This window comes from Phalacrocorax carbo, chromosome Z (genome assembly GCF_963921805.1).
Source record: "Phalacrocorax carbo chromosome Z, bPhaCar2.1, whole genome shotgun sequence".
In the NCBI taxonomy this organism is placed as follows: Eukaryota; Metazoa; Chordata; class Aves; order Suliformes; family Phalacrocoracidae; genus Phalacrocorax; species Phalacrocorax carbo.
Genome location: NC_087548.1, coordinates 15,895,992 through 15,922,717, shown reverse-complemented (window position 1 = coordinate 15,922,717; position 26,726 = coordinate 15,895,992). Strand labels below are relative to the sequence as shown.

Here is a 26,726-nt window from a genome sequence, read left to right as displayed (position 1 = left end):
TTGCACAAGATACACAGGGTATATCTTTAAATTATTCATAATCACCTTAAACTGCACTCAATCAGCACTGCAATATGTCATCTTATGGACACACAAAAATTCAAACAGAAAAGCACATGAAAAAGCAGACTACCAAGAGTACTATTGTTAAAACTACACCAGAAAGCTTAATATTTCAATACTGTATATGTTAAAATAAACAACATACACAGGTGATGAAAGCCAGTCTCTGAAGAATTTATTGTTCTGTTAGAACAAGTTTACACTTAGGATGAATTCTCAAGCTTTGTGCCATTAGGAGGTTTTACTGGGTTTATAGTGGAAATAAAAACAGAAATAAAAATAGATTACAATCCCAAAATACGGGCTGTACTTTGAATATGATCAACGGGCTTTCTTTTCCTTTTACAGCTATATATTTCCTCTTGCCTCCAGCAATCAAATATTATTCAGTCTTCATGAAAAGTTGCTTAAATTGCCTGTTTTCCTTTTTAAAATCAAATATTTTGAAAGATGAAGTTGAACAGACTAACGTAACTTGTATTAGTTCAGTATTACCTCCCCAAAGCCATCCTACTGGAACTGTACTGCTTTCAAAGATTTACGATGTCAGTTTGATTCAAAGGATCCTGGCCCCTCCCTCCCCCACCCTTTCCCCTGTAATCTTACTTTGGCTTCCACAAAAAATTGACCCTACTCTCATTTTCTCCTCCTAAGCATGCCGTAAGTACTTATCCAACTGAAGTGAAAGGGACTGGGCATCAATTCTTTGGATGAGATGACCATAAAGGAGATATGGATGATTATTAGGATGATTAATTTTAAAAGCAGTAAATCTTTGCCTGGCGAATTTGACATTGAAATTGCAAAATTAAACTCTTGGAACTAGACTGGTCTGTAAACTATACTACACAAAGCAACAGGGAGCGCTGATTGCTCTAAGCTTCAAATTACAAAGTAGTAGCAAGAATTGTATGTAGTTTTGTCAGATTCATAACTACTGGAAATTCAATATTTAGTTTAGTAAGAACCAAAGAAATTACAGAGTATATTTCATAACTGTAAAGAATTTGAAATCATTCCCATCCTTTCTTTCTGACCACACTGCATTTACATAAATTGTTCAAATTTGCCTCAGTATTAATTTCTACACATTGGACAACATAACATTTGCTATTTAATGTGCAGCATTACCCTTATCCTCATCCACTTGGATGCTATTCTCCTCTGCCTTTTATCTGCATGAATAACTGATTTCAATATGAAATTTTATGATTTACTGCTTAATGTAGTCAATATCTCTAATAAAACATGGAAGTTTGTATTTTTAATTAGGTGAGAACCAACAAGACATTACAGCTTCTTCCACAAGTATCACATCTTAACTGAATAATTTAAAGAGGCAGAAGAAATATTAAATTTTGCCTATAAGTTATTGGGGTGTGGGGGTGTAATATAAGCATATAAAAGTACCAAAGTTGATTTTATCAGCTTCAACATTCAGCACTTGATATATTAGAAACATATATTGTTATCAAATACTTGACTTACACTCATATTCCTATCCCAGATCTGGATGGAGCCATCTTGACAGCCAGCTGCAATAAGTTTACCATCTCTGCTGTACGTGCAAGTTGTAGGTATCACCCGTTTACCTTGAACTGATCGTGGTTTAAATACGCTTTTGTGCTTTTTTTCATTGTTAACATCCCAGGTCCTCACAGTTCTGGAACAAGGTTTAAATAAAAGTTGTTTTAGATAAAGTTAATACATATGAAATAATTCTCCTTATGATATAATCAAACACTTTTCTCAGCATAAATGGCATATAATATTGTTTAAATGAAGTTGTAATTGCAAAATAGAATTTAAGATATGGCAGTCATGAAACTAGTGTGACAACTTTCCAAGTAAGAAACATCACATTCACTAACATGTATGTGAAGGTTAAAAGAAAAAAGTTCTTCCCAAACTCTCATGTAAATACATAAAATAAAAACTGGACAAATGACCTAGAGTTAACATGCAGATACTACACATAGTCTCCACTGTCACTGGAGGATGTCATCAGGAAGATGAAAGTAGTCAGTCCTTTACAAAAATGAAGAGGTCAGGAAACAGGCATGAATCTTATAAAAATTCATTAAGTAAACAGATTGTCTTAATTGTTCTGACATTACAACAACTGACAAACCTGTTTTTAACAGGCAGTATTGCATGCTGGCTGGTTATTCATCAGACTTTTCTTTATTTAAAAAAGGCATTTTAAACAATTAATTGCAATATTATTGTAGTTCTCTTCCACTAATCCTGAAGGTCTTAGAGTTCTTTTGTAAAAGTGTTCTTCATATACTTCACAAAGACTCATTTATATGACACTGTTTTTTCAAGTTGAGTTTTTCCCACATTGTTAGCAAAATAAATACATCCTTTTTCTTTTTAATGGAAAAAGAATATCTGACTTCAGTGTTCCTTAGATACACAAAAAAATTCAAATAAGAGAAAACAAAAACACTGAGATACAGGTGGACTCTCTAAACCATCTTAGATACAAATGTCTTCTGTCCATTTAATATGTTGAGTTCTTCCCAGATAAAAATTCAAAACTCTTCTGGAGTCTACTGCAGATTAGAGTTTCAGGATTTGGCAATGGAAGAAAGATCATTAATTAAGAAAGAAAAAAAACTCACTAAGTTCTCAAGACAACCTCATTTGTTTAGACTATACAAACATTGCCTATGATCCAACAGCATGTAATTCCCTGGTCTCTAGCAAAGCAAAATACCACTTTAAAAAAGGGCTGCCATTTCTCTGGAAAAGACAAGACACTGTAGCATAATGTTAGGAACTTCCAGACAGGCTACAGAGGTGACATATATATAATTTTAGGATAAAACAGACAAGAAAATGAGCTGGATATAGCTCACAGAAGTTACATTTAACCACACATTTAATGACAGTAATGAGAAATCAGTAGCTGAAGTAGAACAAATCTCCAGTTGTCAATAATAAAGTTAAGATTAGTCTCATTTTTAAAAGTTTTCAAATTTTGTATCTGTAAGGTACCGCTTCATTGCTTTATTTGGAGCTCTAGCATAAGACATTCAAGTGTTCTGATGGCTGGTTTGGGTTTGGGGGGCTTTTGTTTTGTTTGTTTTAATTTTTAAATGAAACATTAGATTATGATGCGTTTTCGATGGTCACTTAAATAAATCCATGCTGCTATATGGAACAGGTTGCCCAGCAAGGTTATAGAGTCACCCTTCTTGAAGTTACTCAAAACCTGCTCGACCTGTCTCAATGTGCTAGGTGCCTAGGTGATCTCTCTCTGAACAGGATGGATGGATTAGAGGACCTTCAGAGGTCGCTTCCATCCTCAAGCATTTCGTGATTCTGAGATTCCCCTTTTCCTCTCCAGGTGTTTCAATAACCATCTCAGTCTCCTACCTTTCAACAGGCACATTGACACTTTCTCCCATTCTGATATTTATTCAAACCCCTTTCCCTCATCATATTCAATCCTTCCAGAATCTCATCTGAATATCCTGTACCTCCAGCTTCTGTTCTTCCTCTTGTGATGACCACTGCCTGCTGGAAAGCTGCTTCCCCTCTTACAGTGCAAGTTCCCCAGGACTGCCTTGGTACACTTCTCAGATGGTGTAACTAGTAACATGGTTAAGTGCAGGGAAGTTTAAAGCCTGCCTCCCTCTACTTGGCTTTTTATCTAAGAAGCCTCACAAGCATCTCAGCTGCAATTCCAAAAACAACCTCTGAGAATCCTTCACCATCCTAATTCTTCGTTTCTGCTGACACAGAAAGACTTTTTTAAAGCCTTCAGTCTCCTCTTTTGAGGGCTCAATATCCTATCAAAATCTCAATCGCTTCACAACACTATAGAGCGTATTCAAACCTTCTTATTCATTTTACCTTTCAACTGTAAAGGAAGAAGTAACCCTCGTCTAGTTCTATCTCTTACAAGACCGATAAAAAAATATGTGAGCCCTAAATCAACTGTAGTATCAGCAGGTCTGATGAAAAATCCAAGCTTCCTGAGTTGGTGCTTCTGCTGCAGACAGTTGGCCAAACTGCCTCACGTACAGGTTACATGCCCTGTTAAAAATTACCACATAGCCTATAGTACGTGTTTAATGTCCTCTCAGTGTTTTCCTAATGTCCCCAGACTGAATGTGTGTTTTCTGTTGCCTTGTTGCTACTGGATCTCACTATAAAACTTTTCTACTAAAATAAAAAAGAAATCATCTATATATCACTTACAAATTGATCAGTCATTCCCAGAGAGTCCTTTACTCTTGAGCTAAGACTGAGCTCTTTAATCTCTTCTTTCACATTAGATCTTTTAAGTATTTTTATTATTTATGGTACCATTTCCAATTTTTATTAAAAAATGGACATAGTATTGCAAACACATCTCATAATACCATGGACAAAAGAATTCAGCTTACCACATGAATCAATTGGCCCACTATTTCTGACTGAATCACCACCAATCAAAACATTAGAAGTCATCTGTAAACTATGTGTTTTATATTTTCCTTCAAACCAGTGATGGACTGGAAACATACGGGTTGGTGAAGGACCTCAGAGATACACTTTTACTATCCCGTTCTAAGGGCCTTCCTCATGCAGTATGAGTATGACATACACTGATTTGTTCTGACATCCCCCTTTTACCCTCCACGCTCTGTCAATAACTATCTAAGCATACTGTTTCTTCTTTCAGCAGGCATTTTGATGCTTTTCCTTCATCTACTGTTTACACCTGAAAGTTACGTGAAGCCTTTTTCCAGTCCCTTTACCTCATAACGCCTAATACTTCTTAATATTTAACTCTCCCATTGTAGCCAGAAGGGAAGAGGATAAACAAGAAAGGAAGCACAAAACCTGAACAATTTACCTTCAAAGAATATACCTTTGCAAAAAAAAAGCTAACTAAGGCTGCTTCTATATTTTGTCTCCTCTTCTACTGACCTTCAGCCACCATACCACACCACAGTCAGCTTAGAGAGCGCCATCTGGAAGTATGCCTTTGTTTCTTAGCAGAATATTTTATAATATTTACGATACTTCTTCCTCCTCAGATAATGGAAGAGTAACTAGGACTGCATTACAGAAGTCCCATTTTCACTCCCTAACCTACTCTGCGTCCAATCTAATGCTTCTGTTGAAATGAATAAAAAATTGTACCCCTTGATCACTCAGATCAGTTCCAGGAGAGTTACTTTTGTCAAAAAATCCTCATACTAAGAGTATCTCTGTCATGGTTCAGCCCTAGTCAACAACTCAGCACCACACAGCCACTTGCTTACTCCCCCCACGCCAGTGGGATGGAGGAGAGAATCAAAAGGGCAAAAGTAAGAAAACTCGTGGGTTGAGAGAAGAACAGTTTAATAAGTAAAATAAAACAGTAATAATAACAATAATAATAATAAAAAATGAGAAAAGGAAAAAGGCAGGGCGGGGAGGGGGGGAAGGGTGGGAAGAGGTATGAAACCTTGGAAGGAGGGAAAAAACCCAAATGATAAGTGCTGCAACCTGCAGCCACTCACTACCACCGACTGACACCGCTGGCCCCTGAGCCACAATCGTTGCTTCCCTCCCAGCCAACTCCCCCCAGTTAATATACTGGGAACGATGCCATGTGATGTCAAACTGCCCTTTGGCCAGTTTGGATCACCTGCCTTTGCTGTGCCCCCTCCCCTCCTGGCTTCTTGTGCACCCAGCAGAGCATGAGATGCTGGAAAAGTCCTGACTAGTGTAAGCACTAGCTAGCAACAACTAAAACATCTGTGTGTTATCAATATTATTCTCATACTAATTCCAAAACACAGCACTGTACCAGCTACAGTGAAGAAAATTAACTCTATCCCAGCTAAAACCATTACAATCTTCCTAGGCCTAAGTACGTGTGGGATGAAAGAATAACATTGTTTTATGCTCTGTGTTGCAGCATTTAGCAGATGTATAATACTAATATTTATCTGTTGATAGGTATAACCAAGATATTTTTGAACTCCACTGAAAATAAAAGGAAAACATTTCCTGAATGAGACTTTTTCCACCTGAAAAAAAAACTGTTTAATGAAAGTTTGTTCTTTAGTAAAAACAACATATAGGGATTTTTTTAAACTATCCCTCCAACATATAATGTCATTCTTTCATCACATCAAATTTGCATATGTATTTCTAATTTCTCTTTCATAAATTTATTTTCAAAGAAAACTTCCGTGAAAAAGGTTCCACACACACAAATTTAAATTTAACTTTTTAAATGGTGGATTCCACATCTGCAAAACAGATTTTTGCAAAGTTCTTACATTTGCCAAGAGCAATTCAGAGCAACTTAGAAAAAGATGGAAATGTTGTTTTGGAATGGTAATATGGATATTTTCCTGGTCACTGAGAAATTAAACAACCCATAATACAAAACTAATTTACTTACTAGGCCTCAGGGTTAAGGTTTTTTTTGTTTTTCCCCACAATCGTTTCTTCCCTTCCCCCCCCGCCTTTTCTAACATTCTTATAATGTTATTACTAAATCAAGATTTCTAGTAAAGTTAATTATTGGCAATGTTATTGTATTATACAAGTTATTAAAGGTATTTATGTCATTATGTCACTGCATTTCCCAGTCTGCAAGCACAGAAAATTTCTCTAAGCCCTAATTCAGCAGGCTGCTGCCCATTCTAATACTATTCTAATACAATCTGCTGAAATTCAAGGAGTGAACCAATTCAAACATTAAAAGCCTGACTTGTTAAATTCCACTAAGTTTCTCTGCCTAACCCACCTCCTCTGCTCCTACTGGACTGCAAAACTCTCTTGCATAACATTGAATGTTATTGGCATTTAATATAGTATAAACATATTAAGTCTAGTCTAATAATTAAGTCTATTCTTGTCACACTTAAAATACAAAGAAGCACAACAGAATACATTACTGTTAAAAGTACTGATCAGGCTAATGTTGTACATCTAGTAACTACATTATAATACTTATCTTTGTAATATATTATAATGCTTACCTTTGTAATACAAGGTTGCCTAAAAAGACTACCTTGGAAAGCTACAACATACTTTAAAATCATCATACAAATACTGCTGCAATGGAATTTGTCAACCGAGCACAGAATTCCAAGTCATCTTATCAATGATAGAAAACAAATTTTTAAACATGTTGCATTAAGCCTTTTTTATAAAAAGTAACTGATCTTAAAGCAAGCTTCCATCTTTTTTATGACATCAACCAACCTTAACTAGAGATGAATGAAATTAATATACTTATATATTAGGGTGAAAAATTACCTAAAGCAGAATACATAAAGAGAATAGATAGATAAAAAATAGCTGGAAAGTTCTCTTAAGATGCACTTCATGCATATGGTGGTACAATACTATGTCAGCAAGGAAACTTTCATTATTGTATTCTCTTTGCCCTCTTTCAGCAGAAGTAAGTTATAGTTTTCTTCTGTTGAGCACATGGGACCCAATGAAGGTTGAATCACCTGCCAGATACTGAAAAAATTTGCACACACAGATGAAGAAATCCAGAGGAACTTCCCACGCTTGTTTGGCATAACAACTTCTAAATAAGCTACCTACTCCCAGCATCTCAACAGAGTTAAAATAATTTAAACCAGAATACAAGAAAAGTCACATCCAACACGAATAAAATCGTAACTATGGAAGGAACTGCCAAAACAATTGACACAATTTATAAGAATTCTTCAGCTTCTCTGTTATGTAAATAATCCCTAAATGTAAAGCACAAACAGAACTTTTAACACATAGAACGTTTTACCAGAGTAAGAAACAAACAAAACCACTGAAATTCATTATTATGTGATATGCAGCAAATAGGATGAAGCAACTATGAAACTGTATTTTTTTAGTATTTCCGAATAAAATTGGTAGACCTTTTTTGATAGAAGAAATACCACCATTTGGGTAATTACAGCTGAATTATAATTGGGGGGGGGGGGGGGGGGGGGAATAGATTAAAATCTAGTAACAATAAATGGGAAGTACTCCCATTGTCCAGCCTGAATGAATTAAAAAGCAACAAACTCAAATTTGAAATGACACACAAGCATGTTTAAGAGAACATAGAGAGTAGACATTCTGAATTACTGAGCAAAAATCCTGCTACTGGCCAATATATGCAAGATTTGGGAAAACTAAATTAGAAAAGGAGACAGAGAAAAACTGATTATGAATATTAACTGAACTAAGGACCCAGAACTCCTAGGTTAGGGAGGAGAGTAGAGACAGAAAGAGGCAGACTGGATAAGGAGAATAAAAGTGAGGACAGAATACAACAGTTATGCCAGATAATGTCACGCCAGATTTGGCATGACTGATTTCAAGTCAACTGTGCAGCATGTTCACGAAAGGAAAACAGCAGCAGCAGAAAACGCTAGCAAGTTTTGACATACAATCACTTCTGGCTGACAAACTGGCCAACAGATGCATTCAGATACAGTTACCCATCAATACGTCTATAGAACCCCTTTCAGGTTATAATGAACACACAGCTGTAAAGACTCAGTAGAATACTTGACAACAGAACATCTTATTTTATGCATAAGAAGTCTGTTTTTATTAAAATGCAAAGCTCACAAGCTTTCCAGATGGAGTAATTTTTGTTTTCCCAGATTAAACCAGTGGTCAGGCTAACAATACAAAATGGCATTTTTCAAAACAGTAAAAATTTAAGAGTAGCAATAAGCTTACTAGAAATAAGCTAGTAATTCACACACTACAAATCTTACCAATTTAGTATTGACACATATCATCCACACAGAACTCAGATTTAGAAATTATTTGCTTAAGTCATTCAGCCATCCAGCTCTTTCCTTCCCCAACGTTATCAATAAGAGAAACAAGTATCTTCAGTCCATACAATTAATTAGGCCCTTGACCATGCAGTGATGAACAAGGGGACGTCATCTATGCATCTCTTCCTTGCTTCAGTTTTTGCATTACAATAAGAGCACCCATGGAGAATATAAGCAGAGATGGAGACAAAACTAATGCACAAAGGAAGCCAATGTGAAAAATCTATGTTTTCTCCGTAATTTTTTGAATCGGCAGATCCTATATGTAGAGTTATATTGTATTTGCATATAAATTACATGTCAATTTCAGCTATTTCCTTCTAAGGGCCTATCCAAAGCAATGGGAAAAGCCATTCCATTGAATTTCACACAAAAATTTTTAAAGTACATTGTTACTTCAGAACCTGAAAATTCCCGCAAAGTATTTGCAGATCAGCTCATCAAAATGACCAACTCCAAAAATTCGATCCATCCATTAATTCCCACTGAACTATACTGTGCAATGCAAAATTCAGATAAATACTTTGCTACCTCTAGTCTTTATCTTCAAAGATCATGAATGTTTTAATTCAAACCAGTAAGCTTCACCTGGGACCTAAAAATTTTACAAGACACTTTTCTTTCTAAAAAGATTTTTATCTATACCTTCTTCACAGATTTTCAAAAGACCCTCAAACTTTAAACTACACTTGCTTTTAACATATCTAAATACAAATAAATTTGCTTTCTTATATCTGATTTTTTTTTGCTAAACATATAGATCTTGAAATAGTTATTTGTAATGTAAATATGCTTGGAATGTAATCACTATCCTGGAAGACAGTGTAGCATATTAAAAAATAAATCATATACAGAAAGGTTGAGGATCAAGAGGAAAGCAAATGAGAGAAAATTCTGATTAAAAACAGAAGAATAGTACCATTATAAGTCTTTTCCATTAAGTTATTGGGAAGATAAGCCAGTTCCAATGTAGTTACTAATGCTCAGCGGAATTTTCCTCATATCAAAGCAAACGGAACATAAGTAAAACAAAAGGCTTGGTGGGAGAAACTTTCCAAATTCAGAAGAAAAGATGTGAAGAGAAATATTATGGGAATAAACACACAAGTAGGGGAAAAAACCTAAGAAGGAATATGGAAGTGAAAAACAGATCAATTGTGTAAAAACAAAACAGGTTAACTAAGCTAACTGCTGGACAGAAAGCAGTAGTAGAGGATATGCAGGCATGCAATTGTAACACCAGTAAGAGTCTGTACTTCTAAGGAATAAGGATTAAGATTCCACATACATGTTATATTCAATGCTGCTTAGAATACAGAAAAATAGAAGACATCTAAAAACAGTGATCACATGCTGAAGACAGGATACTCTTGAGGCAGGGGCCACAAAGCCCCCCACCAAATCAAACAGCTTCAAGAATCAATACACAAGAACACAAGAATACATTACATAAAAGAAAAATTATGTTAAGTAAAGCTATAGGTATTATTGGGAGGACAATACCCTACACTGACCACTATCTTAAATACATTCAAATCTGTAGAAGATAAATTGGAAGGCAAATCACTGAGGTTTTAAAAAAAAAACCAAACCCAACCAAAACAAAACAAACACAAACATGCTCCAGAACACTATTTAGATTCCCAAAAGAGTGATACAGAAAAATGCCTCTTCAGACTATGGAAATGGTCTTCAAATTAAAGGCATATACTGTACTGGAAACAGTGGTTGCAGGGCTCATAGGTTAACAAAAAAATAATTCATTTAGGCGTTCCAAACTGCGTGGTTGTGATGGTTTCTTCCCTGAAGAACTTCTTCTCAAGTTTAACTCAAGGTAATTACAATAGATTCAGTCTATTTGACAAAACCCCTTCCACAGGCTAATGTACAGGCAAAAACTGAACACGTCATTGTACCTGAATTCCTACAAGCCTTTCTTAGTTTTTCCTTAAATATTTAAGTATTACCTCTTGTATTTCCCCAAAACACTGTGTATATTTGATTGCATTAGTGATAAGTATTTGGGCAACTAGACTGCATGAAGAGCGAAAAAGCTTGTTAGTTTGTTCCTGGCACTGACAACTAATTTGCTTTGTTTCTTGTTGGTGAAGACTTCACATACGGATCTGACTGAAGAAAGAGGTGTTTTTTCTTTGCATCAGCCATTAGGTTGGCAATCATGGGTGTCAGCATCAAAGCATATCCCTTCTCCAGTTCAAATCAGCAAAGTGTCTAAGCAAGCCTTCAGAAAACCTTCCATAGCGTAGGTTAGAGAATCATCCCCCTAAGACCTTTTCATCCAATGAGTAACAGTCATTTTAATGAAGTATATTGAGCTCTGTAAAGAGTCAATATGCTTTTGAATAATAGTAATTCAAAGTCTATGTTAATGCTGTGCTATTTAAAAAAACTGAGCACTGGGATTTTCCTGAGACTATGTAGCACTTTTTACACATAAGTTGTCCTTCATTTACTATTCCAGCAACATCTAACGTCAATATTATAATTCTATATAGAACATTAGATGAATTAGAGCTATTACGTGACTGACACTTCTGAAAGCTGTGGGAGTAAAAGGCGATACAATTTTGTGTCATTTTCCAAATGGGGCAAGAAGGCAAAGAACTGAGATCTCCTCTCCCACTTCATAAAGATAAAACTGGGACATAATCAATCTGATATAAGATCAAAGGGGAAGACTTCTGGTAAAGAAGATCTCAACAGTTCAAGTTACTGTCACCTGCATGAACTGAAATGACTCAAGAGCAGTCGTGCATGACACTGCAAAAGCAGGAAGAGTAAATCACTAGGAAAACAGGATGGTTTCTAAAAAGCTGATTAGTCATGGCTATAAAATAGTTAAGGTCCATTTCGATCTCAAGTTCTTCTGCACTCCAATAAATAACTTAGACTGGAACTAACACTCAGCAGAACTCTCCATTAAGCCAAAAATAAACTGAAGATAAATTAAAGCAGTCAAGTAATTAAAAGCTCTCTGAAGCAACACCTCAGCTGATTCTATATGCATGACAACTAAATTTTAACTGGTTTTGCTTCTGTCTTAGATCGCACTCATAGCAACTTTTTGGCAGTTCTATTAGCAATGAACCACCATTTAACAGAGGCAAGTAACATAAGAGTGCAAACTGTAACACAAACAGATTTTTATTTTTAAAGCTACTGAATCTATTCTAAACAATGCAAAGCTTGACTTAGCTGTGCAGAGTAACTATACACTTTGGGGTACAGAAAATTTTACAAGTCAGTTTTACTTTGTATTGATGCATGAAGTAACAAATTTTGCATGTTGTAGTACAACCTCCATAAAAAGTTAAGAAAGGCTTAAAAAGACCAGGCCACACTGCAGCACATAAAGTGTAAGTAAATACAAATTTATGTAATTAACATATTTTCTGGAATACACACCACAGTGTAAGATACTTCCCCCCTCATCCTGAAAATTCAGAAAGGAATATGGTACCTTTTTTAGAGAAGAAATATGGTTCTTAGCGTCAGTCTCTGAAGAGTTATGATACAGTCCTGTATCTATCTGGGTAACCACGCACTGCATAATTTTTTCATATACTTGTCACCATGGTCTGCTCACATCATATTATGGCTGCTACTGAAAAAGCCCCTATATTCCTTTCTGACTATTGTGGAAGGTTAAAAATTTAAAGCGAAAAGTTAGTGGACAACTTAGTATTAAATTTTATTATTTCTGAAGATGAAAACTAAGGGACTTATGCTCCCTTATCAGTTATGCACACGGGAGGAAATGTTATTGTTTTGCTGGAGCTGGAAGTGCATAGATTTAAAAACAGTAAAGGCAGGACATAAACAACTAAGAAAATATTTTTAACAATCTGTTTTTCCTTTTAAATACAAAGACCAGAAAGGTGAGTTGCTTCATAGCCCAATGCAATTGAAAAAATAAAATCAAGTATCTCTACAGTATGAACACATTACTTTGTAGTGTTCTAGTCTTCCGTTTGCCTTAAGCCCTGAAATTTCAGTCTGTTAAGGAATTCATTTAGTTCACTGCACAGTGGGCTGCTACCTGAGCAACCTGATCGACTGGCTGTACACTAAGCAGAGAATCAAAACGGATGACCTCCAGATGTCCTCTTCAACTTAAATTATTCTGTGACCCCAGACAACTTGAAAGGGTACTTTACAATGCAGTTAGACTATATGAATATCCTTGGCAGGGACCCACACTTCTCAGATCTAAAACTCTATGAACTAACATAAATCTATTTAAAAGCTAGTAAAACTAGAACTAAGTCCAAAATCACAACAGAAGACATAGAAATAGCATAAAAATCACTAAGAGCTACTGGGAGATGGATGCTTGAAAAAGTACAGAAGCTTCAGCTGATGACCCACATCCATTGCTCCTACCTGTTCAAAACAACTTGCCTGTTTTCTCCGCTCCCTTCTGCACCCATGTGTAGTTAACAAGCACCTATCCCCACACCTGTTTGTATACCCCACATCATAGAGGTTCAACTCGCAGCTGAAAGCCATCCTGCACAGGTCAGCCAAGTAGCAGGAAAATTCTCAACTCTTCTTTCCCACCCCCACCTCCACCCCAGTAAGAACTCATGGATGCCTCCTCAATAATTCAGCTATCTTTAATTAAATGAGTGTAAACACCTCGCTCTACCCTTCCTTTCTACCTGGGGCACCAGCAGGGTTTATAGTTCTTTTCTTCCTAGAATCACAGATATCTCAAGTTGTAAAGGACCCATCAGGATCACCAAGTCCAACTCCCAGCTCCTCACAGGGCCACATATTTATGGCATAAACTGTATGACTAAGATCTTATGACTAAGATTATTGTCCAGACACTCCCTGAACTCTGACAGCTTGGTGCCCTGGCCACCTCCCTGGGGACCCTGCTCCAGGGACTGACCACCCTCTCAGTGAAGAACCTTTCCCTAATGTCCAACTTGAACTTCCCCTGATGCAGCTTCACTCCACCTCCTTCACGTCCTGTTGCTGGTCCCCAGAGAGAGGAGACCAGCACCTTCCCCTCCGAGGAAGGTGCAGGCTGTGACGAGGGCACCCCTCGCCTTCTCTCCTCCAAGCTGAACGAGCCAAGTGACCTCAGCCGCTCTGCCTCAGTCTTGCCCTCGAGGCCTTTCGCCACCTTGGTCACCCTCCTCTGGGCACACTCGAATGGTTTGATGCCCTCCTGACACTGAGGCGCCCAGAACTGCACACAGTGCTCGAGGTGGGGCCGCAGCAGTGCTGTGTAGAGTGGGACAGTCACCCCCTCGCCTGGCTAGCTGTGCCGTGCTCAATGCACCCCAGGGCATGGCTGGACCTTTCGGCTGCCAGGGCACAGCGCTTGTATCCAACTTGCCACCAGCCCAAAGCCCCAGATCTCTTTCTGCAGGGTGGCTCTCCAGCCTCTCATCCCCCAGTATGTACGTATAACTAGGACTACCCCATTTCAGATGGAGAATCCGGCACTTGCTCTTATTAAATTTTATGCAGTTGGTGATTGCCCAGCTCTCTAGTCTATTCAGATCTCTCTGTATGGGCTCTCCACCCTTGAGGGAGCACTCAGGTCCTCCTAGTTTAGTATCATCATAAAACTTAATGTATATTTGATTCCTGCATCCAGATCATTTATAAAAACATTAAAGAGCACTGGCCCTAAAACTGAGCCCTGGGGAACCCCGCTGGTGTCTAGCCACCAGCATGATGTAACTATTCCTATAACTCTTTGAGCCCAACCCATCAGCCAATTGCTCACCCAATGTATTATACACTTGTCTAGCTGTGTGCTGGACGTTTTGTCCAGAAGGATACTGTGACAGAAAGTATGAAAAGCTTTGCTAAAATCCAAAAAACCACATATCTACTGGCTTCCCTTGGTCACCTGGATGGGGGAACTTGTCAAAAAAGGAAATTAAGTTTGTTAAGCAGGACTTTCCCCTCAAGAACCTGTGATGGCTGTGACCAAGGACCGCATTGTCTCTCAAGTGTTTATCAGTAACTCCCACAATAACCTTCTCCATAATTTTACCAGGTGTGACTGACAGGCCTGTAACTATCAGGGTCGTCCTTTTTGCCCTTCTTGAAAATTGGGACATTTGCCAGCTTCCACTTAACTGGAAGGTATCAGTGAAAAGCAAGTTCAGGATGCTTTTTATGTTTACTTCCTTCCTACTATGGCAAAATGCAGCTAACGAAGTTCTTAAAAAAGAAACCATTTCTGAAATACAATTTTTAACTTTTGTACACTTTTATGTTTAAAATACAAATGTGTTTTCTCTTGAAGCAAGAGAGCCACTAATAATAGATGCAAACAGTGCAGACTGGTCATCGCAGGCTGAATTTGGCCCTTTACACAACTTCATCACTCCTGGGACCCTTAATTTTGTGGAAAGATAACACAGCTTTTGGAAGTGCATGAAATGTCAAAACCTCCTCTTGCACATACCTATAACCAGTTGTTCAGACCCACAAGCTACTGCTGATTTTATGCATCCCAGGATTGACATTCCCAAGCTGCCACTCAGTTACTACCACTGAAAAAGTTGAACCATCTTGTTTGAAAGTGTGTACAGTAGCTGCAGAGAAGTTTTTTTTCAGAGGGTAAGCTTATCAGCAACTTCCAGCCTTTGGTAAAATCATGTTAAGTTGTAAACTAAGTTTACAAAACCAGTTCCATTTCAAAATGGAGGGGAAAAAAAGTGTATTTTCATGTCACATCTGTGGTTTGCAGATGAACAACATGAACAACTTCACATGCTTACTAAAGTCACTGCATATATACATGCACTGGATGTATGTGCATGTATGTGTTATTTTAAACTACTGTGAAGAAGTACAAATTCTTTAGGGTGGATCCCCTAGCTTTTCCTGTGTGAGTATCTCTGTCTTACATTGACAAACAGAATGAAACCCCCTTATTTCATATATGATAAACTTGGGAGCTGTGGATAATGTGAAATTCTAAACTTATCATTTCAGAAAAATAAACTGATCTAGTCTTGCAATCAATATATGAGATATGAGGCAGAATCTAGAAATGAAGTTGAAAGATCAAAGCACAACACAACTGAAAAACTAGTCTTCAAAAGTTTGTGTTTACATGAGCTACAATATAAAAACCACTTGATTAATCAATTTTAATTCAACCATGCTATGTAGAAAGTAGAGTTCTGTTCCCGTCTATGTGCGTAAATGCATCTGGATTTTAAAATTAAAACCATAGTGTCTAGGAACACCATTCCATAGTGTCTAGGAACAAAGCATAAGCCCTATTCACTTCTTCTGAGCCATGGACAATATAATAGCAAGATTTGCTTAAATAAATGAGGAAAAAGAATTGGCACAATTTAGCGTGCTTTGGTCCCCTGTTTTCTCTGCATAGCAGCAAGTTTGATTATTTTAATTTTTAGTTCTTAAAATCTACTTGAAACTGTACGAACCCTCTAAAAATTAAGGTTTATAATAAAAATATAAGTTGAAAAAGCTCTCAAATGGAAGCTCTTACAACTGACTGCATTTTTTTATCACAGCAGCTAACATTTTAATCAAGAAAAGCTTCAGAAAAATATTACTGTAAACGTACATAGTTTATAAAGACGAAAATAGCTTTACTAGCCCTTTTGTAAACATACAGCTTTCAGCAAGGGCCAGCACAGTCATTATTCAAACTCCTCTTAACCAGGCCCACTCATTTGCTCTGCTCTTAATCAGCTCTGCACTGCATATGTACCTATAAATAGATAAGTTAGTCTAGGAAAATCCATCTTCACATATCTGGAGTGGACTTCACACCTTTACACATGTCAAGACAAAAGGCAAACTACTACGCCAGTGCAGTGCAAACTACTACACACACATGAGATCGCAGCAACTTCTTGATGAAGGCATTCTTGTATTACTAACAGGTCTCCAGAGGTGATTCTTCCAAAGACTTATAATTTTGACCGATCGGGACGTTTTCACAAGAGCAACCTACACAACCACAATGTTCTCTCTTCCTGCAAAACACCATGCTCCTATGCCAAAGGATGAGAACTAACACTGTTCCAGAGACAGAAGAAAGAAAAATGTCACCAGAACTTAACAGAATTGACACACGCAATTCCTAAGCCTCATTATTGGAAACAGGTGAATTGTCATGGCTGAAATAACAAATAAAACAACAACTACATGAGGAATCCTCCTGCATAATTTGATTTTGATAAATGCTGGTTCTGCTTTATTTTTACCTAATGCAACCCTTGAGAACAAATTTTTAGATAATTTGCATGGTATTTCAATATAAGTATTCAAGCAATAACTCTATAGTACAGAGAGTATATAAAACACTGGTTAAACCAGGTTTGTGTGGAAGCAAAAAATATTATATTTTACACAGATAAAAACTGAGAGAGAGACCAACCTAAAATCTCTGTAACTGGCAGAGGAATTTAAAAAAAAAATTTTAAAAAAATTTATCTTGGGACCAGGTACCAGACTAGCAGTTCCTTACTTTCTGTGTTTATTTGCATGCATGAGCACAAACATCTGGTTTCGTTGAAGCCATAAAGTTTTGTTACTAAATGTACCCCTATCTTTCCTCCTGCTTTGAATTTTATGAATGCAGCATTAGTCACATACATTTGATATTTAATTCTAAACAATATTATCTGCAACAGTTTGAGAGTGCCTTATTTAAGTTAACTTCTGATTCACAAATAGTCATTACAAGAAATAAAGCTTGTAGAGCTCACTGTCTTAAAGTCTTCCTACTTTCTGGCACTGAATATGCATGGCAAGCTTTTAAGTTACATTTCAGGTAATTACATGCATTTCCAAAAAAAAAGTGGGCAGACCTACCACATCTGCACAGCTTTTGGAAGCCTTGTAATATTTTGTCCTTTCCCAAGACCTTACACTCTTGAAATTGGTAGACTGCGCGAGTACTTCAGCTTTCACTTAAAAGAACCACAAAGAGCTTGAAATCTGGCTGTTTCTTCATTTGAATGTAATCTAATGAGGAGGGTCTTTAAATCAAGCCACTAACTTTCTACCAAAGCAGCTGAGTACTGTTCACATCTCTCATCCCACCAATTCTGTTATAAGGGTGCAAACCTTCAGCAAAGGACAAAAAAAGAAAAACAATTTGGGAGTTTGCATGAGGAACGGCTACTTTACAGCCAAATGGACTGTTGCCCAAAATATCACAACCTGTGAAACTAAATGTTGTATGGTATTATATTTCATTTACAGTGCTCAGGAGACTATTAATGTCATCTAGATCTTCCTAAACATGGGTACTGGTGTTGTAATTAACTAACGGGTTAAACTTGCAGCTTGAGCCATGAATAACCTAAACCCACATCCTGAGAAATACAAACGCCTCGATGCGCCAACTTTTGAAAGGAATTCAAGGTTCAGGAGCTGAGAAACTTCAGGGACTGACAACAGCAAGAAACATTCTCCTGCAAGGAAGATAGAGGGATGCCACAACCATGAAACAATAAAAACAGTGAGTCACAGTAACTGGGGGGGTAGGTAGTTCCGGCAGGGGGAGATTGTGACCACTGACTCAACTGAGGGACGAAAGGACTACCCACACACACACTCCACTTAAGCATGCGCAGTGAATTACAATCACACTGTAGCTTTAAACTTAAGCAAAGAAGATACAGACTAGTGGAAGAAGGGGATGCCCAGGCAGGCCGATGATTATGTATTAGATAGGTGTAGTGTGTTGTCACGTATCAATGTCAAAAATGAACTCCAGTAGGTGTGTGCGCTAGAAGGAATGCCTGTGCACCCAGCCCTGAATAAAGTAATGCCTGCTCTTTAACATGCCCAGTGTTAAGGCGTTTTATTCCTGGCTCTTGGTGACACTGGGTTTAAAAATTACCCATTCTAGAGTCACTGGGAGAGTTGTTACTCAATGGTTAAATTTCATGTAAATAAATGTGAGCTATGTAAAATATACTAGATATCCTTTGTCTACTTGGAAAAGTTTTTAGAGCAAACAAGCCCTGGCCATGGACTTTATGAGTCCACTCTGGTCCTCTGAGGTAGTCTCTCTGCATGAAATAATTGGAAACATATATTCCACACTGTATTTCAATGGCAATCTTGATCTAATGGTCCAAAAAGACAACTACAAAAATGAATTTTTATATTAGCACTATACTTAATCAGTGTCCTTAAAAATGAAAAAAAAAAAAAAAACTTCCAAAGGAAAAACAGTTCACACTGCAGACAGACACAAGCTTTGATGAAACTTCAACTTACAGACAAGTAATTAAATCTCTTTTCAGAATTACTGTAATTTGGATGAAAAAATAACGTGGTTTTTTAAAAAAAAAACCACTCCCTGAAAAAGTTCTAAAGCCAAATTTTAACTTAAGCCAACTCTGTTTAAAGTTAAATTATTTGCTAGGATTTACAATAAACATGCTAATAGAATAATTGATTTTTAAAGCTTAAGTGTGTAGCCCCAAAAAAGGGAAGCCACCTTTTTTCTTCTCTGAAGCTCTTCAGTACCTGTTATTCTACTATCCATTTAATTCACTGTGAATCACACAACAGAAGGAGGCTACAAACGAGTATAAGTAAATTATTTATTTTGAAGGGAGGCACGTACATGGTCTAGTAACTTTACGATGGCAAAAGAAGTTCTGCATCTTATCTCACCAAAAGTTCAAACTCAGGAGACTGAAATGTTTGCCAGAAGGTTCTAAATCACACAGACACCAATGAATGTAGGTCTTAATTGTAGAGATTAGCTGACCAAAAGTTTTTACTACCATTAATGAGCTAAACTGAAGAATATTGATCAGATGTTTTCTGTCCAAGCAAACAGAAGATTTCACAAATCACAGGGATGGAAACATTTCAAGAAGGAGATGAAAGGTTTCCAAAAACCAAACTAATCCCTCTCTAGAGAAATGCATTTAATATAAAGATTTATTAGCAAATACTCAAACAGTAAAATTAGCTGAAAAAATTAACATTATTGCCATAAAAGGACTGTAAAACAATCTACTGGGGAATGATTTGGAGACAGCAAGGTAGGAAATAAATCAGGTAAAAAGTCATGAGGAATTGGTTAATAACACTGTGAAGGCAGATTGATTTTGAAGACATAACATGCAACTAAAAAGGAAAAAAAAAATCTTGTAATTAATGTGCAACAGAAAACTATTAGATCCATTTCCCACCAGCAGTTCCACAGGGACAGCTCTGCCATGCTCAGAAGGACTATGTATGGACTTCTTCCTAGCCTCAGAAAGTCACAGCTCAGGCCCAAAACCCTTATCCATAAGTAACTAAGTCACATGTATGAGTTGATCAGAGTTTTTACCACCAAGAAATCTACATGTCCATTCCAATTTTAGGCTTATTAACTGGTGCATTTTGAGCTCACTGGTTTGCTTGATGATTAAAAGATAAATTTCATCCACCAATTTCTAAGTGAAGGCTACAAATGGTAAAGAATTTACTGCATTCCTTCTTTGATAATCAGTTCCACAGTCACATAATCTCTGTCTTGACAAAGAAATACTTTTTCTTTGCTGTTCAAACTTTGCTAACTTCTGATCACTGAATCTAGTTATGCCTTTAACAGTTTAAAGGAATAGCAACTGTCAGACATTTTATCTCCATTTCAACATTTCTTTACTATTGCAAAGTGTCTTAATATCCTATTCAATAAACTGAAGCATATTCAGCTCCTTGAGTCTCTATTAAGTGAAGTTTCAGGATTGTTCTCTGATATTTTTCCTTTTCACTGTCTTTCAACATGCTTCTTAGGCTGCTGTTGTTGGAACTAGGCACAGAACTCAACTGCAGTCTCAATGGTAATTACTGAAACAAAACATGAACATCACATCCTTTCCCAATGTCATTAGTAAAAGTTGATTTTCTCTGTGTGTGTATTTTTAAAAGATGCCTATCTGCTCTTCCATAGCTTCATACTAAGAGCTTATACATGCTACATAAGTTTCAGGAAACAGGTCTAATTTTGAAAATACTCTTCTCCATGTATGACCTCACATGCTGTCATCTTCATCCAGTTCGCTAACAAATCTGTTTTTATTATCAATTACCAACTTAGTGTTCAGGTCTTACTAGAAATAGATTCACACTTTCTCTGATAAAATATGCTTTAATTAAAATGATTTATAAAAATATAAGTTTTGAGGCAGTAGACCAATCTTATGAAACTGCATTAGAAACATGTTTTGATTACTTCAGATTACCAGTTTTAAGATCTCTTCCTATTAGCCAGTCCAGCTAATCTATGACAAATGTCTCACATGTATTTACAAGACTAATCCTTTAAAAGTCATAAACAAAACTCACTGGAATTCACAGAAAAAAAAAGTCAACATATTTTGGATTGTAGTTCACTGCTTGTAACTTACTAATGGCTACTATACAAAGTTTATAAAATGTTTGATTAAATAAACAAGAGAAGTTTCTCCCACAGAAACCCATACAGAATTTCCATTATATTCTATCCCACTTGTGAAATGGGATATATCAGCCTTAAAGACAATTTTCTGAACGGAAGGCATTCCCAGACCAACCATCATCCAGTGCAACTTTACACCTTTGAAAAGACTACCGCGTGAGAAATGCAACTTCAGCTTCTTCCAATTAATTTTATGAAAAACAAAAACCACCTGAAATATACTTCTTAGGCACTAAACAAATAATTTATCAGTGGGATTAAAACTAAAACATATATTTATATAGATAAGGACCCCAATAAGAGGAACAATTGTAAATTTCATTACACAAACCACGAAATTACTTACAATTCCAAATGTCAAAAAACCCAAAGCAAATATTTTCCCAGAATTTTGATGTATAAGGATATTAACTATCATTAGGCATTACTGCGTAACTTCAAAACAGAAACCTATTTGAACATTAATCATGGCAATTTTATTTTATTTTCTTAGACAGAATACATATTTTATCTTTGTAAGCAAATGTGCCAAAATAAATTCTCGTCCACCCTACTTACTTTACTTTCTCATTATCAAACAAAAGCATTTGAGTTCAGTTTACTTAGTCTATTTTACTTCCCCTTATTACTAGAATAATCAGAGAACTCTGGTCAATCAGATAAGATGGAAATCTCATGAGAAAATAGTCCTCTAAACTGAGTTACAGGTTAAAATAACCAGTGTATACTTGAGGAGAAAGGATTTCATCTTCATATAACAACAGGCATAATAAGTTCTTCATGGCAGAAAACAGTAAAGGAAATTGCCAGCGTAAAAGATACTTGTGGAACAAAGTCATCACAACAGAAGTGTTTGGTCGACAATCTGTGTATGACCCAAAAACATGGGAAGTTTCCTATAATTTTTAAAAACAGCAATTCCTGTCTTCTTCCCTATCTGATTTCAAGCTGAGCTGCTGGAAATATTACAACTTCCAGTCTCCCACCATTTCTATCCTGCCAGAAGTTACTCATATCTGCTGATTGGACTGCTCAAAAGTATAACCCATCTCAGTCACAGTACTCCAAGACCACGAAAGACGGAACAATTAAACTGTTTTCCCAGTCTGTCTCATTTTGACAAGAAGGGGTTAGGAAACCCAAGGAAAGCTTATCCATATAACCTAAGTTGTGCACAATACAGGTGAGAAGTGAAATACTAAGTGTTCTGAGACAAGAGAAGCAAATATATGCACCAAAACTACTGCCTTCCCATGCTGAGCTAAGAACATTGTGGTTGACATTGTGGAAAAGCCAACTTCCTTTCAAAAGGCTGTCCCTTCTTGCTCTGCTCACTCTACAGTTCTAAAAGGAGCAAATTATTCAGAAAGCATTGAAGTACTGTGAATATTTAAATTCTGTGCTTGGTTGCCAAATAAGCCAACCAAGTATATTTTCATCTGACTTTAAAGTTTCTTGCCATAATAAAAATGACTTTACCTTGGTATGACTAAAATTAAGTCTTGGAACAGAACTGTATTCTTTTATGTTCTAAATTAATTCTGAACATTTGCCTGGCCTGTAATATTGTCCTGGGAGAAAAGTATCTCATAAAAGCCTTGAAGAAAAATCTTCAAAATTCAAAATTTCATCTTCATATGGAATATTTCATATGAAGTGAATACGTATGTGTATACACACCTATATACCTATGCGCTTGAAATGACTTGGCAAGAATTATGGTTTTTTTCTAGGATGAAAGTCTAAGTCATACTACACCACTGGCAAATTCATTTGTTTCACCACAGTATTATTTGCGTTCCCTACCCTTGTTGCGGTTTAGCCAGCAGCTCTGCCCCACACAGCCGCTCGCTCACTCCCCAGCAAGTGGGATGGGGGAGAGAATTACAAGGGTAACGCTCGTGGGTTGAGACAAGAACAGTTTAGTAATGAAAATTTAAAAAAAAAAAAACAACCACAAAAAAACAAAAACAAAAATGCAATGGAAAGAAAAACAAGAAGCACGAAACCCGGGGCGGGGGGGGTGCAGGGGGGGAAAGGAGGGGGATGAACTGCCGAAGCAAACCACCCACAACGCAGCCGCTCACCGCCCACCCACCCAACGCCGTGCCTCCCCGAGCTGCAAATGCCCCCCTTAATAAACTGGCCATGGTGTCACATGGCATGGAAGGAACCTGCCATTGGCCAGTCGGGGTCAGCCCCCCCCACCATGGCCCCGCCCCTCCCAGCCTCCTGCCCTCGCTGCAGAGCATGGAAAGCTGGAAAGGTCCCTGACCACCACAGGCACTACAGTGAAGGGAATTAACCCATTCTCAGCCAAACCAGCACAACCTATAAAGCAGCATGATGCAACTAGATGTAATTCTGGGTGACCATTTTGGGGAGTGATAACTTTGGACCCCAAAGCAGGTCCTATGTTCTATAGAATGCAGCTTGTTTTAAGAAGTAAATCTAGAAACTGCACAGAAGCACAAGCATAAGACTTTGCAATTAAACGAAGATTTTCAAATTATTCTCTAGATAAAGGTGAAACATTAGTAATTCTCTTCAAGTATGCTTTGCCAGCTAGTCTTCAAATTTTTGAAGACAGATGCGGCATTGCAGCTTAGGTTCTAATGAAAGTTTATACAAATACCTTGGTAGTAGCCTTGGCATTGCTATCTTAATGCTCTCAGCAGTCTTTAAAGCTGCAGACTGATCACTGTTAACTGTATTTATTACACATGAAGTGTTTAACACACTGAAAGCATTAAGACTGATAATATTTATCTAAAAGCTTTCTTCAGTGTTGTAGTTTGTTTGTGCTTTTAAACAAAAAAGGTCAGTATATGTAACAAGTTTAATTGTCCTATGTCTTCAAATACGTTATTCACAAAATCTACAAATTCTGCATAACAGCGAGACACTTACACTGAACTGCACAAGTCCAGATTCCGCTCTCAGCTATGTTTTCATATGCACAGTATTACTGATACTTAAAACGTTCAAGAAAAGTAAAATTATAGCTTCCATTCTCCAGCTGTCAACCAAGCTACTCCAGGCCTTAACAGAGTGTATTCACTTAAAGTGTAATCAGATTAGGCTCATAGGCTATCAACCTAGAATGAGCAGACAGTATGTGACCTGAATATTAGATTCTAGAAATCCAGGAGAAATGCCATGTAATCCCAGTTTCACAGCTAGTGGAGCTGACCTTCACAGTGCACACCCAAGCAGACTGGAGATACCAAATATCATGCTCTCCTGAAACCATACTACCACGGCGGGTGGAATCTAAGGAGCAAGTAGGTGAGCTGTTGTATGTGTCTTGTCTCTAAAGCGCACAGACCTCATCAACTGAATGAAAACAGAATCATCTGGGCTGACTGGAGCTGGCCAGTTCAAAACAAGAAAAATGGCATCACGGGAAGAAGAAGAACTGGCCAGACTGCTGGCCACCTTCAACAGTACTATTCCAGACCTTGTTCAAACCACTTCTCTGTCAAGCCTTTATGCAGCTCTGGGCCTAACTAAAGGAACACTTGCCAGAAAACAATGGTTATGAAGGAGAAGTCATATACTGATAGCTGCCACCCACACAGACATAGAAACAAGGCAGCTAATGTGAGTGAGGTGACATGCACCTATTATTGATGTGAACCTGGTTAATAGGATGGAATTGGTTAACATACTAAATGTGAAACATTGTGGAGATAGACGTGATCATGAAACAGCATTGTTCACTACAATGTATCAAATTTCAAAAGTCCCCACAAGTAGTATCTAGGACATAACAGATGTCCTAAAGGAGAGAACACTCTTCTAAAGAGAAATACTTGCAAACATTAGATGGAAGCGATGCATAACTACTGTCTACACCACTTGTTCTTCACAAATTTTATTTTGCTCATTTGAAACTACAAATCATATCTGCAAATTTACTTAAGCTTATTGTCAACTGTTCCATTAAAAAAGGTAAAGCTACCATTGTCAAACAGTTAATAGTCTTAAAACTGAAAAGAAGGATTTTAAGAATGTATTCACTTTTCCTTTCTGAATCAACAGTCATCACTTTTTCTAATTCACACAAGCGGCAGAAATCTGTCTCTTTCTTCTTCATTAAGACAGAGAGAGCATTTACTACGCAACAGTATATGATTTAAAAAAAAACATTTAACACCCTATCCCATGTAGCAGAGTATCTTCATATTTCAAATGTACATTTGGCAAAAGTCCAAGGATTAAATTGTACCTTAAATGCAAACTTTTATTTCTGAAGTTTTGAAGATACTTTGCTGAAATAACTCCATCTATTTAACTGGAGATAGATCTACACTGAAACAGTTTATCCCTAAATAACTTATTACAAGGGTCACTTGGTAATGGAAGTCAATATTTTCTAAGATACCTTTTAAAGAGTATGAACATTGACTTACTAGAGGGTGAGATAGGGAAGACTTGTGAGAGGAATTTTCTACAGTAAACCAGCTGTTAGCAACGACAGCCCCAGCTGCAATGACAAATCACAAAGTTCAGGACTGCTAAATTTCAAGTTTGACTGTGATTCTACTCCTAAAAGGAAAAAATATATGAGAGTAGGGATGTAGAACACCTGTTGCTGGAACATTTAATATCACTGACCCCTCTTGCTTATTCATACAGCACTACCTATCACATTTGTGATAAGATAACATCCAAATAACAAAAAAAAAATATCCGTTTCCTCTTCCTCCTTTGTTTTAACAGAGAAGTCAACTGATATTTTGGAATTAAATAAACAAGGAATTAGTTATGTCTTAAAACACAGGGTATTTTTTTAGGTCAGTCTGCACAGGTGTATTTCCAGAGAGAAAAATAATTTTTACAGTATTTCTCATTTTCAAAATTTTCTTTCACTTTTAGGCAATGCATTAATTTTGGCATTTCTGTTACTATAAACTTTACTGCAGTTCTGTACACATGCTCAACATACTACTGATAAATTGACAGATCCTTTTTCCTTAATAAGTGTATGTTCTGAATAAGCCTGAAAAATGTGGTAAAGGTATTATGAAAAAGATAAAGATTATGTTGATCGCACACTATATCTGAACCTTACCTAGAACGGCAAGGAGTTCATGCAATTAAAAGGGACTAATCTTTCAGGAATAGCTGTGCAGACTTAAAGTTCTAGGCAACATATAGCCATAAATGAAAAGATGGCCTGTGCAAGAAGAAAGTTTAAATCAACTTAATACCAATACTGAAAGAGCTTTGTATGTATGCTTTAAAAACAGTGAAATGTTGGTATGAATTAACAACAGCCAAGTTAGTGAAAACTGAAATTATTGTAACTCTAAGGCAAACTTCTAAAGACAGAATTACTGCAGTTCCATGGAGAAGACCATTGAGTTTCTGCATGTCTTTTCTTTTGAAACAATTTTATTCGAATCACTTGA

At 36.9% G+C, this 26,726-nt stretch overlaps 1 protein-coding gene across 3 annotated transcripts in view; it reads right to left on the bottom strand.

Moving 5' to 3' along the window:
- Positions 1 to 26,726, bottom strand: part of WDR70 (WD repeat domain 70) — a 153,450-nt gene that overhangs the window by 64,479 nt on the left and 62,245 nt on the right. For all 3 annotated transcript variants that reach the window (XM_064439032.1, XM_064439030.1, XM_064439031.1), the window contains exon 10: positions 1,552 to 1,726. In XM_064439032.1, coding sequence (XP_064295102.1) covers positions 1,552 to 1,726 — 175 coding nt within the window. The remainder of the gene's footprint in view (positions 1 to 1,551; positions 1,727 to 26,726) is intronic.